This window comes from Oncorhynchus masou, chromosome 21 (genome assembly GCF_036934945.1).
Source record: "Oncorhynchus masou masou isolate Uvic2021 chromosome 21, UVic_Omas_1.1, whole genome shotgun sequence".
Lineage (NCBI taxonomy): Eukaryota > Metazoa > Chordata > Actinopteri > Salmoniformes > Salmonidae > Oncorhynchus > Oncorhynchus masou.
Window position 1 is genome coordinate 23,362,588 of NC_088232.1, and position 15,356 is coordinate 23,377,943.

The window sequence follows — 15,356 nt, forward strand, 5'->3', positions numbered from 1 at the left end:
GCGTTTCAAACTTCACTCGCTCTGAGCCTTCTAGTAGTTCTTCGCTGCTTCGATGGTGGCTGTTGTGTTGCTGGTTCGAGCCCAGGGAGGAGCGAGGAGAGGGACGGAAGCTATAGTGTTACACTGGCAATAAAGTGCCAATAAGAACATCCAATAGTCAAAGGTTAATGAAATACAAATGGTATAGAGGGAAATAGTCCTATAATTTCTATAGTAACTACAACCTAAAATGTCTTACCTGGGAATATTTAAGACTCGTGTTAAAAGGAACCACCAGCTTTCATATGTTCTCATGTTCTGAGCACGGAACTGAAACGTTGGCTTTCTTACATAGCACATATTGCACTTTTACTTCTCCAACACTTTTTGCATGATTTACGTGAGGCTAAATTGATGTATTATATTCAATTAAAATAAGTGTTCATTCAGTATTGTTATTACAAATCAATAAAAATCGTCCGATTAATCGTTATCGGCTTTTCTGGTCCTCCAATAATCGGTCGACCTCTAATACATTGGCAAAAAATAACATGACCAAGGCAGACCCTAGACTTGACATAACCTTTCTTTTAATGGTCAAAGATGCTTTTAGTATAAACAGTGCTCATCCACTTTTATTTCAAAGCTGTGTAATCCATCAAACCAAATGGGAAAGTAATTACATGAATGGTCCATTGACTACAAAACATACAAAATCATTTCCGTCTTTCTTGTAGAGCTGTCCTGTCAGTAGGTGTGTGTGACAAGTGAAGAAACCGCAGAATTGAGTTTACATGTTGTCTTCTTCAGAGTCATCCTCCTCCTCCAAAGAATCCTATGGTAGAAGCAAGAAGCATTGTGAATCAGACACCAGAAAGACAGACTAATGTTACCACAATAGCAGAAATTAGTTCAATACCAGATTTAGTATCACGATAGTCAAAGCTTGCTGCTTCAGTGTCTTTAGATATTTTTGTCAGATGTTACTATGGAATACTGAAGTATAATTACAAGCATTTCATAAGTGTCAAAGGCATTTGACAATTACATGAAGTTGATGCAGAGAGTCAATATTTGCAGAGTCAAAAAAAAAAAAACCTTCAAGACTTCTGCAATCTGCCCTGGCATGCTGTCAATTAATGTCTGGGCCACATCCTGACTGATGGCAGCCCATTCTTGCATATTCAATGCTTGGAGTTTGTCAGAATTTGTGGGTTTCTGTTCGTCCAACCGCCTCGAGGATTGACCACAAGTTCTCAATGGGATTAAGGTCTGGGGAGTTTCCTGGGCATGGACTCAAAATGTCAATGTTTTGTTCCCCAAGCCACTTAGTTATCACCTTTGCCTTATGGCAACGTGCTCCATCATGCTGGAAAAGGCATTGTTCGTCACCAAACTTCCTGGATGGTTGTGAGAAGTTGCTCTCGGAGGATATCTTGGTACCATTCTTTATTCATGGCTGTGTTAGGCAAGATTGTGAGTGAGCCCACTCCATTGGCTGAGAAGCAACCCCACAAATGAATGGTCTCAGGATGCTTTACTGTTGGCATGACACAGGACTGATGGTAGCGCTCACCTTGTCTTCTCTGGGGAAAAAAGCTTGTCCGGATGCCCCAAACAATCGGAAAGGGGATTCAGAGAAAATGACTTTACCCCAGTACTCAACAGTCCAATCCATGTACCTTTGGCAGAATATCAGTCTGTCCCTGATGTTTTTCCTGGAGAGAAGTGGCTTCTTTGCTGCCCTTCTTGACACCAGGCCACTCTCCAAAAGTCTTCGACCTCACTGTGCGTGCAGATGCGCTCACACCTGCCTGCTGCCATTCCTGAGCAAGCTCTGTACTGGTGGTGCCCCGATGCCGCAGCTGAATCAACTTTGGGAGACAGTCCTGGCGCTTGCTGGACTTTCTTGGGTACTCTGAAGCAGTCTTCACAACAATTGAACCACTCTCCTTGAAGTTCTTGATGATCTGATAAATGGTTGATTTAGGTGCAATCTTACTGGCAGCAATATCCTTGCCTGTGAAGCCCTTTTTGTGCAAAGCAATGATGACTGCATGCGTTTCCTTGCATGTAACCATGGCTGACAGAGGAAGAACAATGATTCCAAGCACCACCCTCCTTTTGAAGCATCCAGTCTGTTATTCAAACTCAATCAGCATGACAGAGTGATCTCCAGCCTTGTCAACACTCACACCCGTGTTAACGAGAAAATCACTGACATGTCAGCTGGTCCTTTTGTGGCAGGGCTGAAATGCAGCGGAAATGTTTTTTTGGGATGCATGGTAAAGAGGGACTTTGCAATTCATCTGATCACTCTTCATAACATTCTGTAATATATGCAAATTGCCAACTGAGGCAGCAGACTTTGGGAAAATTAGTATGTCATTCTCAAAACTTTTGGCCACCACTGTACATGAGATTAAGAGCGAGAATACTTGCATTTGTAAAACAGCAGTTTAGCGTCTGTCACCAGAATCAGACCCACAATGTTTATTGGAAAGGAGCATCCAGATCACTATGCACTTACCACCCTGTGAAGTTCATAGTTTTTCATCTGTAGCCTAATAAATTGCATGGTATCCCTAGTTGTAGTGGGAGAACCACACCCCATAACATCGCGTGACTCCATGCTTACTTCAATACGATGGTTATTCTATCAATATTTGCACATAAAAGGAGTTCCCACTGCCATCGCAATTTTACCGACAAAAACAGATACTTGTGAAAAACTAGATTAAAGGATGTTTGCGAAAAGGTTGACACCTTTGTTTTCTCAATGACATTCAAATCAGCATTGAAAAAAGGGTGTACGTTTTCCCCCCACCTGAGCAAGCCTGACCACAAGTCAGAGACCACTATGATGACACAAAATGTATTTGATGGGAAATGAGCAGGAATAGACTTTCGTAGGCTACAGTTCAAGCCATGTCTTCCAATGTTACGACTGTCGGCATCAAAATATTATTCAACTTGAATAAAACGCTATGAGCTATGGATAACAGCAGCGGTGTAAAATTCAGGCGATTATGGAGAACTTATTATTGGAATCTACATATTGTATTGATGTGAATCATACTGCTGCTCTCTCTTTAAGCTATTTGCGCCTTACGGATTGTGGATGGCTGTTCAACCCAATAATGGTTGAATTGAAGTTTAAATTGCCTATCAATCACTTTTTGTGACCAGTGGATAACCAGGGGGAAATGCGCTCTTGCAACAGCTGCAGATCCCAGCCTATGGAATGCAAGTTTGAGGGAGTTCACTTCTAAACTCCTCTGTGGTATTGTGCTCCATACCGCCAGAAAAAAATGTTCAATTTTAAAAGACCCCGAGTGGGGCTTTTATTGAGCAATCGAATTCATGCTGATAAACTAATAATAATCCATAAGAAGTGTTTGAATTTCGCCAGACACAACAGGAACCACGTCATATACAAGAAGTTGACTCAAGGTAGCCAAAAAGCACCTGGATGATCATGAAGACTCTTGGAAGAATGTTCTATGGACATATGAGTCAAAAGTATAACTTTTTTGACAACATGGGTCCCAGTATGCCTGGCGAAAACCAAACTACATTCCACAGTAAGAACCTTATACCAAAGGTCAAGCATGGTGGTGGTCTGTCTCAGAATTTTACAGGAGAATGACAGGCCATCCGTCTGTGAGCTGAAGCACAGCTGTGTCATGCAGCAAGACAATAATCCAGCACACACAATCAAGTCTACATGAAAATGTCTAAAAAGCAACAAATTTAAAGTTTTGGAATGGCCTAGTCAAAGTCCAAACCTAATCCCAATTGAGATGTGGCAAGACTTGAAAGGGGCAGTTCATGCTTGAAAACCCACATGTTAAAGCAGTTCTGCATGGAAGAGTGGGCCAAAATACCTCTACTGCGATGTGAGACACTGAACTACTACAGGACGCGTTTGGTTGGAGTCATTGCAGCTAAAGGTGACAACCAGTTAAGTGTAAGGGGGAAATTAATTTTCCACACGGGCATTGGATGTTGCTTAACTTTGTTTATGAAATAAATATGTCATTGTTGTTACTTGTTCACTCAGGTTCCCTTTATCTAATATTAGGGTTTGGTTGAAGATCTGATAACATCCAGTATCAAAAATGTGGAGAAAATTAGAAAGGGGTCAAATACAGTGCTGTGAAAATGTAAACTAACATTTATCCTGCAATATTGGTAATTCATTTTTGTCTTCGTCTAATGCCTCTTGAGGGGAAAGTAAGCAGATTACATTCAGAGTTTGGGTAATCCAAAAGTTATGTTACTGATTACAATTTTGTACAGGTAACTTGTAACTAACTGACTACATCTAGAAAGTAACATACCCAACCCTTCTAACAGCTACACAAAGTGGTCAACATATGCACACCCAGACAGGCATTCCTGTGCCGATGCTTCTTCAGAAAGCTGCAGGGAATACAAACACTGATGCATTCTGTTATAGTCTTGTAATCGTTTGTCCAAATGTATCATTTTCTAATATGTTTAACACATTTAGCTCATTTTCAAACGTGAGACATTTGATAGAATTTGTTCCTTTCGCTTCTAATACCCAACCGTTTTTTTTATTATAGTTTTGGTATGCCGTGCAACACTAACAGATACTGTATAATGGTAGTTTAGTGAACCACGCTCGTGTGATGAGTAACCTTGCCTGGGACCTGAAGACTAGTTTGCTCCCTGGGCTAAAACCTAGGATTTAGCTCAGAAGGCTAACAGTCTTGTGGCGCACAGGAAACCCGAGTTCGATCCATAGACATACAGTGCTTTCAGAAAGTGATTCTTTCTGGGTAAGTCTCTAAGAGCTTTACACACCTGGTTTGTACAACATTTGCGGATTATTCCTTTTAAATTCAAACTTAAGTTGGTTGTTGATCACTACTGGATTTTCCCCAAACATAACGCATTCTATTCAGGACATGAAGTTAATTTCTTTGCTCTGTTAATTAGCATAGTATTGTGGAGTAATTACAATGTTGTGTATCCATCTTCAGTTCTCCCATCACAGACAATAAACTAACTGTTTTAAAGTCACCATTGGCCTCATGTTGAAATCCCTGAGCAGTTTCCTTCCTCTCTGGCTACTGAGTTAACGGAAGGACGCCAGTATCATTCTAGTGACTGGGTGTATTGATACACCATCCAAAGTATAATCAATTACTTCATCATGCTCAAAAGGGATATATTCAATGTCTGCTTTTTTTACCCGTCTACCCTTGTTTGCAAGGCATTGGAAAACCTCCCTGGTCTTTGTGGTTGAATCTGTTTGAAATTCAGTGCTCAACCTTACAGATATGTGTACGGTATAGAGATGAGGAAGTCATTCAAAAAATATATGTTAAACACCATTATTGCACAGAGTGCGTCCATGCAACTTATGTGAGTTAAACACATTTTTACTCAACTTATTTAGGCTCGTCATAAAAGGTGTTGAATACTGATTATGGGGTATTGTGTGTAGGCCAATGACACACTCAATTTATTCCATTTTACATTCAGTTTGTAACCATAAAATGTGGAAAGAATACTTTGAAGGTACTGTTGTTTTGAACCCAGGTCACAGAAATGCCATGGAACAAACTGGTGGTCGTGGTACATACCTTAGCATACTTCTCTGCCTCCACCCTGATGTCTTTAGGAACCAGCTCGTGCTTTCCATTTGTCACTGGTGAAGGGAAATGAAGGCCATAAGTTATGCACAACATTGACTTGACTGGATCGGGCGATGGCCTGTCACGTAGCTGGCCATGACTGCACATGCATGCAATACATCACTTTTATGAGCTGGGTTACCTTTCAGATTTGAGTGGAACACTGCTCACGCCAGGGTTTCCGTTAGAAAAATTAGGCGCCGGACATTTGACCGGCATAATTTTATTTAGCGGACATTTAAGAAATTTACCAGACCCTTTTGGATTGGGTGCATAACCTGATTAGGGCATCCACCCACGGTGCCCAGAATGACATTTTGATTATTGTAATTCATATTAACAGAGCATGCAAGTCAGGATGCAACAATTCCTTCTTACCAAATTCTGACGCGCACTTTGATGTTAGAATACCTGTCCACATTTACTTTTCCTCAGCCAACAAGACCAGTAACAAACAGCAAAATCACTAGCCTATCTCAATCTGCTATCCCCCATAGTAAAAAAGTTGACCTATTCTATTGGTCAGCTTTTTGAGAAAGAAATAACCTATTCCAAAACAGACTCTGGGACAGTTGTGGGACGATAGGTCTCAAATTCACACAACCAATAGGCATAGGCTACATAAAAGAAAATAGAGGGGAAAAAGGAATGAGTGACAACAGATCTGAACATTTAGCTTAATGTTCATGAACCATTATTTCTTCACATAAGTGCAACAATGCGCACAAGCGCAAATGTTCATTCCATAATGCATAATATCTTTTAGAAATTTAGAAAGAGGGGTGGTTGAATATGCAACTACTAGCATGGGTTGCTAATATGACTAGAAGTGTGCCTTTGGTTACTGGACAATGAAAGAAAGTTTATATAAAATAATTGCTTTCACAGATATGGTCTGATTTTGGCTAGGCTACTTTGAAGCCAGGTAAGACATGCCTCATATGTAGTAAAATGTTCAGGTTTCAAACAATTAAGTATATATTTTGAAAATGCAAAGCGGTGTGTGACAAGCTGATGATTCCTGCCTTCAGCCCCCCCAGAACAGCCTCAATTCGTCAGGACATGGACTCTACAAGGTCTCGAAACACTCCACAGGGATGCTGGCACATGTTCACTCCAATGCTTCACAAAGTTGTGTCAAGTTGGCTGGATTGTCCTTTGTGTGGTAGACCATTCTTTAACCTGTCTCCTCCCCTTCATCTACACTGATTGAAGTGGATTTAACAAGTGACATCAATAAGGGATCATAGCTTTCACCTGGACAGTCTGTCATGGAAAGAGCAGGTGTCTGTTTTGTACACTCAGTGTATAGAAGAGAAAGCTGCATTACCTTCTCCAACCCAGCTGAGTTCCAACTCGAACGCTTTGTCTTTCACTTCATCGTGTACAATGTAGATTCTACAAAACCAAAAATACAACAGTACATATAAGTTATACACAGTGCCTTGATTGAAGGCTATTTATGAGAATGAGCAACAGTAGGTGTATTCCTTTAATAAAATAAAAAACACTTACATTTTGGCCACCTCTTTTACCAACTCCCTGCAGGTCATGTCTTTCATCTGTTGATGGCAATGACATACAAAGAAACAATGAAGATATTCCCATGTTTTATGAAATTGGACAACTTGGCTAAATGAATATTCTTACCTGAAGCTTTTCAATTTCTGTCTTGGCGGCTTGCTTGGCTTTTCCAATAGCACACCCCCAGTAACCCTTAATAAAACAAACATTTCAGTGACCATCTTGAACATTTTCACAACAATGTTACACATTTCACATCACTTTGAGGCTGCATGACGACATATAGAGATGGTAAATCAAAACATTCCCTTCTGAGAATACATTGCAAATTTCCAAACACCTTAAAAGGTCAATCTTTTTAATCTTACTATTTAAATCATTTCTGGGTAACAATGAAGTACTTTCAATTAAAATGGTTTATAAAAAAATCCTCAAGCAAGAATTTTGCTAGGCATGTCTGGGGAGGGAAAAACAGAATACTAACTTATTGGTAGAAAGGGTTTGAACCCTTTCTTATTGGTCTATTCACTAATTTACCGCATGGTGATGTCACCATGGTAGGCCAAAACTCGATAACACCAAAACGTGCTGAAAGCTCATGCAGTCTTTTCAATTAGCTCTTACACTAAAAGGGCCTTATAATTTTCACAATATTAGTCTAACCTGTGTGGAAATGTGATTTTCCTGTGTTTTATATATACATTTTGACCGCACTGGGGCCTTTAAATGGCAATTTTCCCAGACCCAGATTAAACCTAGTCAAGGAGTAAACCACATGCTCATTGTAAAATCTCCATTGAGAATGCCCCTTACTCCTAGACTAGTCTTAATCTTGATTCGGGAAACCAGCCCTAAGAGTGTAGTGTGACAACAGTAAGTTAATGACATTAGACAACAGTTAGTTTAGTGATAAACACCCAAAACCTAACTCACAAATGAGATTCCAGAGGGATCAACCATGTACAGCTGAGGACCATCATCTTGATCGTAAGAGCCCAAGATGAAGCTGCATCCAAACGGCCGCACGGCACTGTATAGTGTGTAGGCATGAACGTACATGGCCACTCTCTCTGAGAGATACTGTAAAGAGAGATTATATGCAATTCAAAGAATATGACTGTCCATAGGATTTAGGGACAAAGCAATTTAGAATGTCGCCAAAATAGGTTAGCATAGTCACAGTTAACCAGTTGAATCAGGCGTGGTAGTCCTGTAATGGAATATATGGGGCAGCAGGGTAGCCTGGTGGTTAGAGCGTTAGACTAGTAACCAGAAGGTTGAAAGCTGACAAGGTACAAATCGGTTGTTCTGCCCATGAACAGGCAGTTAACCCACAGTTCCTAGGCAGTCATTGAAAATAAGAATTTGTTCTTAACTGACTTGACTTGCCTAATAAAGGTAAAATAATAAAGGTAAAATAAAAATAAATAAATATCAAATATGTGGAACTGACGGGGTAACTGAGGAGGAGTTTGAGGGAAACACTGAATAGCAACATAATTATTTTTTTTTACCTTCAGTGGGATGTTGTGTCCATAGTTGGATCTGAAGTTGGAGGCCTCCTCTCTGGCCACCTCAGACAGGGATCGAGCATCAGCCAGTAGTCCAGCCACTGCCTATGGGTAAGAAAGTAAAGGTAGATTCAGCAATGCACAAAGTAAACAGCAGAATCGGGACGACTTCCACAACAACTAAGAGTGTTAGGCTTGATGCTTAGCTTCTCCATTGTTATGGTCCAGCAGCAATCATGTGGCAGCAGCATGAAACACATTCTTGGCCATACCAGAGTGCATCGCGCTTATCTGCAATATCTGTGGTGCTCGTGGCAACGTTGTATAATCGCCTAGTCTCATTTTAATGAGTTAAAGGCAGGTTCAAATGTTGTTCGCCCTTTCTATGAGATGAACTGCTTTAAAAACAGGTGAACCCAAAAAAATTCTGGTTGAAAACTGTCTGTTGCATTGATATTCGATATTAGTCAGAAACATTGACAACTGTAGAAATTGACTACAAAGTGTTAACAGCATAATTTGTCACAAAGTCAGTACCTTCCAAAACAAGAGATTTGCGAGATTTATGGAAGCTGTTCCATTCCTAGATCCATTTCGATCAGAGCGCTAAGAACCTTGGCGTGATCCTGGACAACACCCTGTCGTTCTCAACCAACATCATGGCGGTGGCCCGTTCCTGTAGGTTCATGCTCTACAACATCCGCAGAGTACGACCCTGCCTCACACAGGAAGCGGCGCAGGTCCTAATCCAGGCACTTGTCATCTCCCGTCTGGATTACTGCAACTCGCTGTTGGCTGGGCTCCCTGCCTGTGCCATTAAACCCCTACAACTCATCCAGAACGCCGCAGCCCGTCTGGTGTTCAACCTTCCCAAGTTCTCTCACGTCACCCCGCTCCTCCGCTCTCTCCACTGGCTTCCAGTTGAAGCTCGCATCCGCTACAAGACCATGGTGCTTGCCTACGGAGCTGTGAGGGGAACGGCACCGCAGTACCTCCAGGCTCTGATCAGGCCCTACACCCAAGCAAGGGCACTGCGTTCATCCACCTCTGGCCTGCTCGCCTCCCTACCATTGAGGAAGTACAGTTCCCGCTCAGCCCAGTCAAAACTGTTCGCTGCTCTGGCCCCCAATGGTGGAACAAACTCCCTCACGACGCCAGGACAGCGGAGTCAATCACCACCTTCCGGAGACACCTGAAACCCCACCTCTTCAAGGAATACCTAGGATAAGATAAGTAATCCTTCTCACCACCCCCCCTTAATGATTTAGATGCACTATTGTAAAGTGGCTGTTCCACTGGATGTCAGAAGGTGAATTCACCAATTTGTAAGTCGCTCTGGATAAGAGCGTCTGCTAAATGACTTAAATGTAAATGTAAATGTAAATGTGATCATCCTATGTAACCGGTGTGAAATTGCTAGCGGTGCACGCTCAGAGTCTTTGAATTAGTCGTTTTCCTTGCTCTGCAACTCTATTCAATTGTACGGCAGAAACTAGACAGACAGACCTGCCCACATTACACAGTGCCTCATACTTGTTTAGATAAGACAACGCGTCACCAATGTTGTGTTGAAAGTAAGGTTGAGTGCTATTACGATAGCATCGTCTATTTACGATGATTGACAGCATTCGTAGATTGTGACGACGTTGTGATGTGACACACGATGGTTTAGCCTATTTGAACTTGACTGGCGTCCTACAGTAAAGAACAGTCTCGCAGCACACAAGTGACATTAAGAGTAATTAGCCTATTTCAATAAAAATGTTATACAGAACGCAAGAGAGGAATGTAGGCTAGACAAAGCGAGAAATTATACCAAAGCACCCCAAAATGTCCAGTCAGAAAATCTATCTCCCTCTGTTGGATGCATGGGCTATAGCCTAAACCTAGTCATGGTTTTATTTTTTTTATAATGGATACTCCTTAACCATCTTGTGTTTCTATTCGATAGGCTCCAACAGACATGGCGCCAACAGATATGGTCACCCTGTTCCTAGCCAACTTCGCAGTATTTTGTGTGTGTTATTTCGTATTATTTGCTCAGAACATTTCTAGCATTATTACCTATAGCCGAAAATAACTTTTGGATATTAGATCAGCAGTCACTCACCAGCATTTTGACCAAAAATTAGACATTCCTGAATTGGATCCTATGTTCGTACCACCGCCCCCTAAAAGCAAATATGAGGAAAATGCAACCAAAGCTTTATCAACACATCGCCTGCGCAACTCGCTCATCAAGAAATCTTGACCATTGCTACTCCCCCGCCCCCCTTTGGCAAATCCAATCACGCCTCCATTCTGCTACTTCCTTCGCTCCTGCGAGCTCTCGTTCTCCGCGGCCGACGTGAATACATTTAACCGTGTTAAGCCTCGCAAGGCTGCCGGCCCAAACGGCATCCATAGCCACATCCTTAGATTATGTGCAGACCAGCTGGCTGGAGTGTTTACGGACATATTCAATCTCTCCCTATCCCAGTCTGTAGTCCCCATTTCTGTCATCATGAAGTGCTTTGAGAGGCTAGTTAAGGATCAAACATCCACCTTACCCGACACCCTAGACCCACTACCCCAACAGATCCATTAGGAAGTGGTGTGGGCGGAGTGGTGACAGGAAAAAATGAAGGAGATGATTGTGGACTTCAGGAGACAGCACGCCCCCATCCACGTGGGTAGCAGTGAAGGGTGAAAAGCATCAAGTTTATCTGCATGCCCATCACTGACAAACTGAAATAACCCATCCACACAGACAGTGTAGTGAAGTGCAACAGCGCCTTTTCAACCTCAGAAGGCTGAACAATTCAGCTTGGTAGGACCAAAGACCCTCGCAAACATCTACAGGTGCGCCATTGAGAGCATCCTGTTGGATTGCATAACTGCCTGGTACGGCTACAGCACCGGACGCAACCGCCTCTCCAGAGGGTGGTGCGTGTGGTCAGCCCAAAACGCATCACCGGGGGCACACTGCCTGCTCTCCAGGACATCTACAGCGTTATTTCCCAAATATTCTAGCCTACGAAGATTTTCTCCTAAAGTTGTTAATATTGTTCTATTATTTTGCAGGGCAAATAAAGCAATTATTACCCGTTCTAAAGACAGACTAATTCTATCCAGCCCATGTCACTACAGTACGATAGCCCGTTCCTCAGACAGTCACTGCTCCATCACAGAACGCCACACAGACACACACAAACCTCCAGACTCACACCTCGGTAATAGTGAGAAAGTTGTAAAAATGGCACCGAAGCACTAGGCCACTTCGCCAGTGACTTGATAAGCGGATTTAGTTAACGTGGCCTGCCTGCTCAATGTGCTACTAGCTAGCTTCATTGACAAACATAGTTTGACAGCTTTCTGAAGTTGTAGAAATGTTGTCAGAAATAAGGGAAGCAGCGGCCGCGTCGAGTGTCAGGATTGCAGTACTGGGTAGTTTAAAACACATTTAACTAGAGATACTGCACCAAATATTTTTAGCTAGATGTAAAATTGGTCTAAATTGGTCTTTGACAAAAACTTCAAGTTATTACAGATTTCTTGATTCTTCTTAGATTCATTCTGACTATTTTGAGAGTGAAATTTTTATACCATGAGTCAAGAGGGCCAAACATATCACACCCAACCACATCCCCAATACCCAAATCCAGTTTTTCTTAATGAGCAGCAGAATTCAGTCCCCCTCTAAGATCTTTCGAGATTAATATATGGGGTTGACAACGTCATGACAAATGCCCAGAGGTAAAAGTCTGTGTATTATTGTCACTGATCAGTCAGATAGCTAGCAACATTGACTAGAAGCTGGTGTGTGGTTAATTGTAGAAGGCTTGTTTCAGCTAGCTGTATTTTGTTCTTGATACCATCTCCTGTTTTGAAGTGTTTAGTCGCTTGTCACGTCTATGCTAATGTAGCTAGGGTTAGCCAGCTAGCCAACCAATAACTGCAACAAAACAAGTGCATTAAGTAAATGTTTTTATGCTTTCAATAAAGATTTGCAGACAAGCTCAGAAATATAGCTTACATGTTATCAATAATCCTTTGATTATAAGACAACCTATTTGTTTTTTTGGTTATGTACGCATCAGTTGTTGGTCAACATTCGCCCTGTAATTACACTATGGATGTTGTCTGGATGAATACATACCATTCCTACGTGACGGTCAACATTGAAGATGCGCTTGTTTGAGCCTTGTTCATAAAGTTTGGAGAGAATCAATTTCTCAACACCGAACACAACCCCATCCTTGCATCGGATCCCAATAGCTGTGCTGTAAGGAGAAAGAACAAGAACCAACAAATTGAGACACTTGGGTTATTTTCCATCATGTGGGTACTGCATTGAAAACACTCAAACAGGGAAGGATAATATACCTGCTGTTTTCTACTGCCTTCATGGCATATTCCACTTGGAATACCCTTCCATCAGGTGAAAAGGTGGAGGCAGACAAGTCATACTAGAAAGGGAAAGAGTTTTATATGTTATATTTTGAAGGCCACCGCTGTTGAGATAACATAGCTACACTTGTGATTGACAGGAACCGCCAGACTTCATACCTTTACATCAATCTAACCAAACTCAAGGGTGTCAATTTTCAAAATATTAGCTAGCAAAAACCATGGAAGTAGCTTCATGATAGGCCTGAATGTTAACCCACAACTGTGTGGCCACGCACAACTCCAACACCATCATCAAGTTTGCTGATGCCATGATGGTGGTAGGCCTGATCACCGGCGCCGAGGAGTCAGCCTATAGGGAGGTGGTCAGTGACCTGGCAGTGTGGTGCCGAAGCAACAACCTCTCCCTCAATGTCAGCAAGACCAAGGAGCTGATCATGGACTACAGGAAACAAGGGGGGGAGAGCACGCCTCCATTCACGTCGACAGGGCGGTAGTGGAGCAGGTAGAGAACTTCCAAGTACCTCTGTGTCCAAATCACTAAAGACTTAAAAATGGTCCAAACACAGTCATGAAGGTGGCGTGACAGTGCCACTTCCCCCTCAGGAGGTTGAATAAGTTTGGTATGGCGCTAGAGGATTGTGCGGACAGCCAAGTACATCACTGGTGCTGAGCTCCCTGCCATCGAGGACCTCTATATCAGGCAGTGTGAAAAGAAGGCCTGGAAAATCCTCAAAGACCCCAACCACCCATCCATAGTCTATTTTCTCTGCTGCCTCACTGCAAGAGGTACCGGTGCATCAAATCTGACACCAACAGCTTCTATCCACAAGTAATACAACAGATAAAATAGCTACACTGACCGTGTTAACCTTTTAATCTTTATTTACCTTTTATTTCAATATTTTGCACCGTCTATGCACACTCACAGGGCCCTACACACTCATTCACACATAATATACACATACATGACTACACACCTGCAAGATGCTGCTACTCTATCTTATATCCTGTTGCCTTGTACCCTTATCCCTATACATATATACCTCCATCACTCCAGTATCCCGGCACATGTAAATATGGTACTGGAACTGACTTAAATATTTCCTGTATATAGTATAATTAATTACTTACTTCATTGCGTATCTCATATTTAATGTTCATCGTGTGCTTTTTTTCTAGTAATATATTGTTATTGATTATTGCACTGTTGGGTTTTGAGTTTGTAATTAAGACATTTTACTGTACTTGTGCATGTGACATTACAATTTGAGTAATCCCATTTTTACATTATAGGTGCCAGCGCGTCTTTCTAGCTTTTTAAAAGATTAAAGAACTTGTAGATAACATGTTGTGAAATTCCATTTACCCAGTGGTGAAATAAAACATTTGTTTAGTGATAGGAGAGCAACCAATACCCCAACACCATTCGGTTGAATTTGTTTCAATTTCGATTTAGTTCAACCAGCATTGCTAATTTAGCTAGCAAGCTGCCGTACAAGTGAGTCAGCAGGCATGACAACTAGTTAGCTTTCTAGTTCTGTAATGAAATAACTAACGTTACTTAGGTAGGTATCAGTAACCAATGTAAAGTGTTTCACTCTACATATGATTATAGATCTTAAACGAATGACGTAATTTAATGTGTTATTAGTTATCTACTACTGTAAAACCTAAAACTACCACAGAGCAGCCACAGTTAGCTAACATTAGCAAGTTGGCTAACTTTGTTGCTAACTTGTCCAAGAATGAGCCGGTGCTAAAAAGTTACCAAACCTTTCGTTTGGTAGCATACAAATGTATAACGAGCAGTATCTTAGCCATCAAACTTACCCCAGTTCCTATTGAACTCATTGTGTTAAAAACTCCTTTATAACAACTCCGTCTGGTGTGTTTCAGCACATCCCAGTCATTCACCAACCAACAAGAAAATGCCTTTACGTACAACAGCAGCCGCACTGAACATGCAAAAATACTGCCACCTCCTGTGGTGGAGTGTAATCGCAGCGGGAGAGGTGGAAGTGCACAACTCATCATAAACATCTACAGGAAGATTTTATACACTAGTCATACTCATTTTAAAATACTATAGTCTTCAATGTTTAACCTCATTTCAAAATGAAGAGATTTAATCGGTAATACGCTGGTAAACAAACTATGTCGTTCCTTGGCTGGCCTAGAATTTGTTCTTAACTGACTTGCCTAGTTAAATAAAGGTTAAATATATATGTATATTTTTTAAAGTTCAGCAGTTAACTTGCCATCAATTCTGGCTACATTTCCA

At 41.6% G+C, this 15,356-nt stretch overlaps 1 protein-coding gene across 1 annotated transcript; it reads right to left on the reverse strand.

Annotated features, from left to right (window-relative positions):
- Positions 1-549: 549 nt before the first annotated feature.
- On the reverse strand, positions 550-15,008 carry LOC135507973 (proteasome subunit alpha type-3-like). The gene is made up of 10 exons (XM_064927822.1): positions 14,906-15,008; positions 13,049-13,131; positions 12,822-12,945; positions 8,687-8,788; positions 8,106-8,252; positions 7,299-7,364; positions 7,164-7,210; positions 6,979-7,046; positions 5,598-5,662; positions 550-814 (listed from the first exon to the last, which is right to left on the reverse strand). Exons 1-10 carry the CDS (start codon positions 14,924-14,926, stop codon positions 770-772), a joined length of 768 nt encoding a protein of 255 aa, XP_064783894.1. The 5' UTR covers positions 14,927-15,008; the 3' UTR covers positions 550-769.
- Positions 15,009-15,356: the final 348 nt, after the last annotated feature.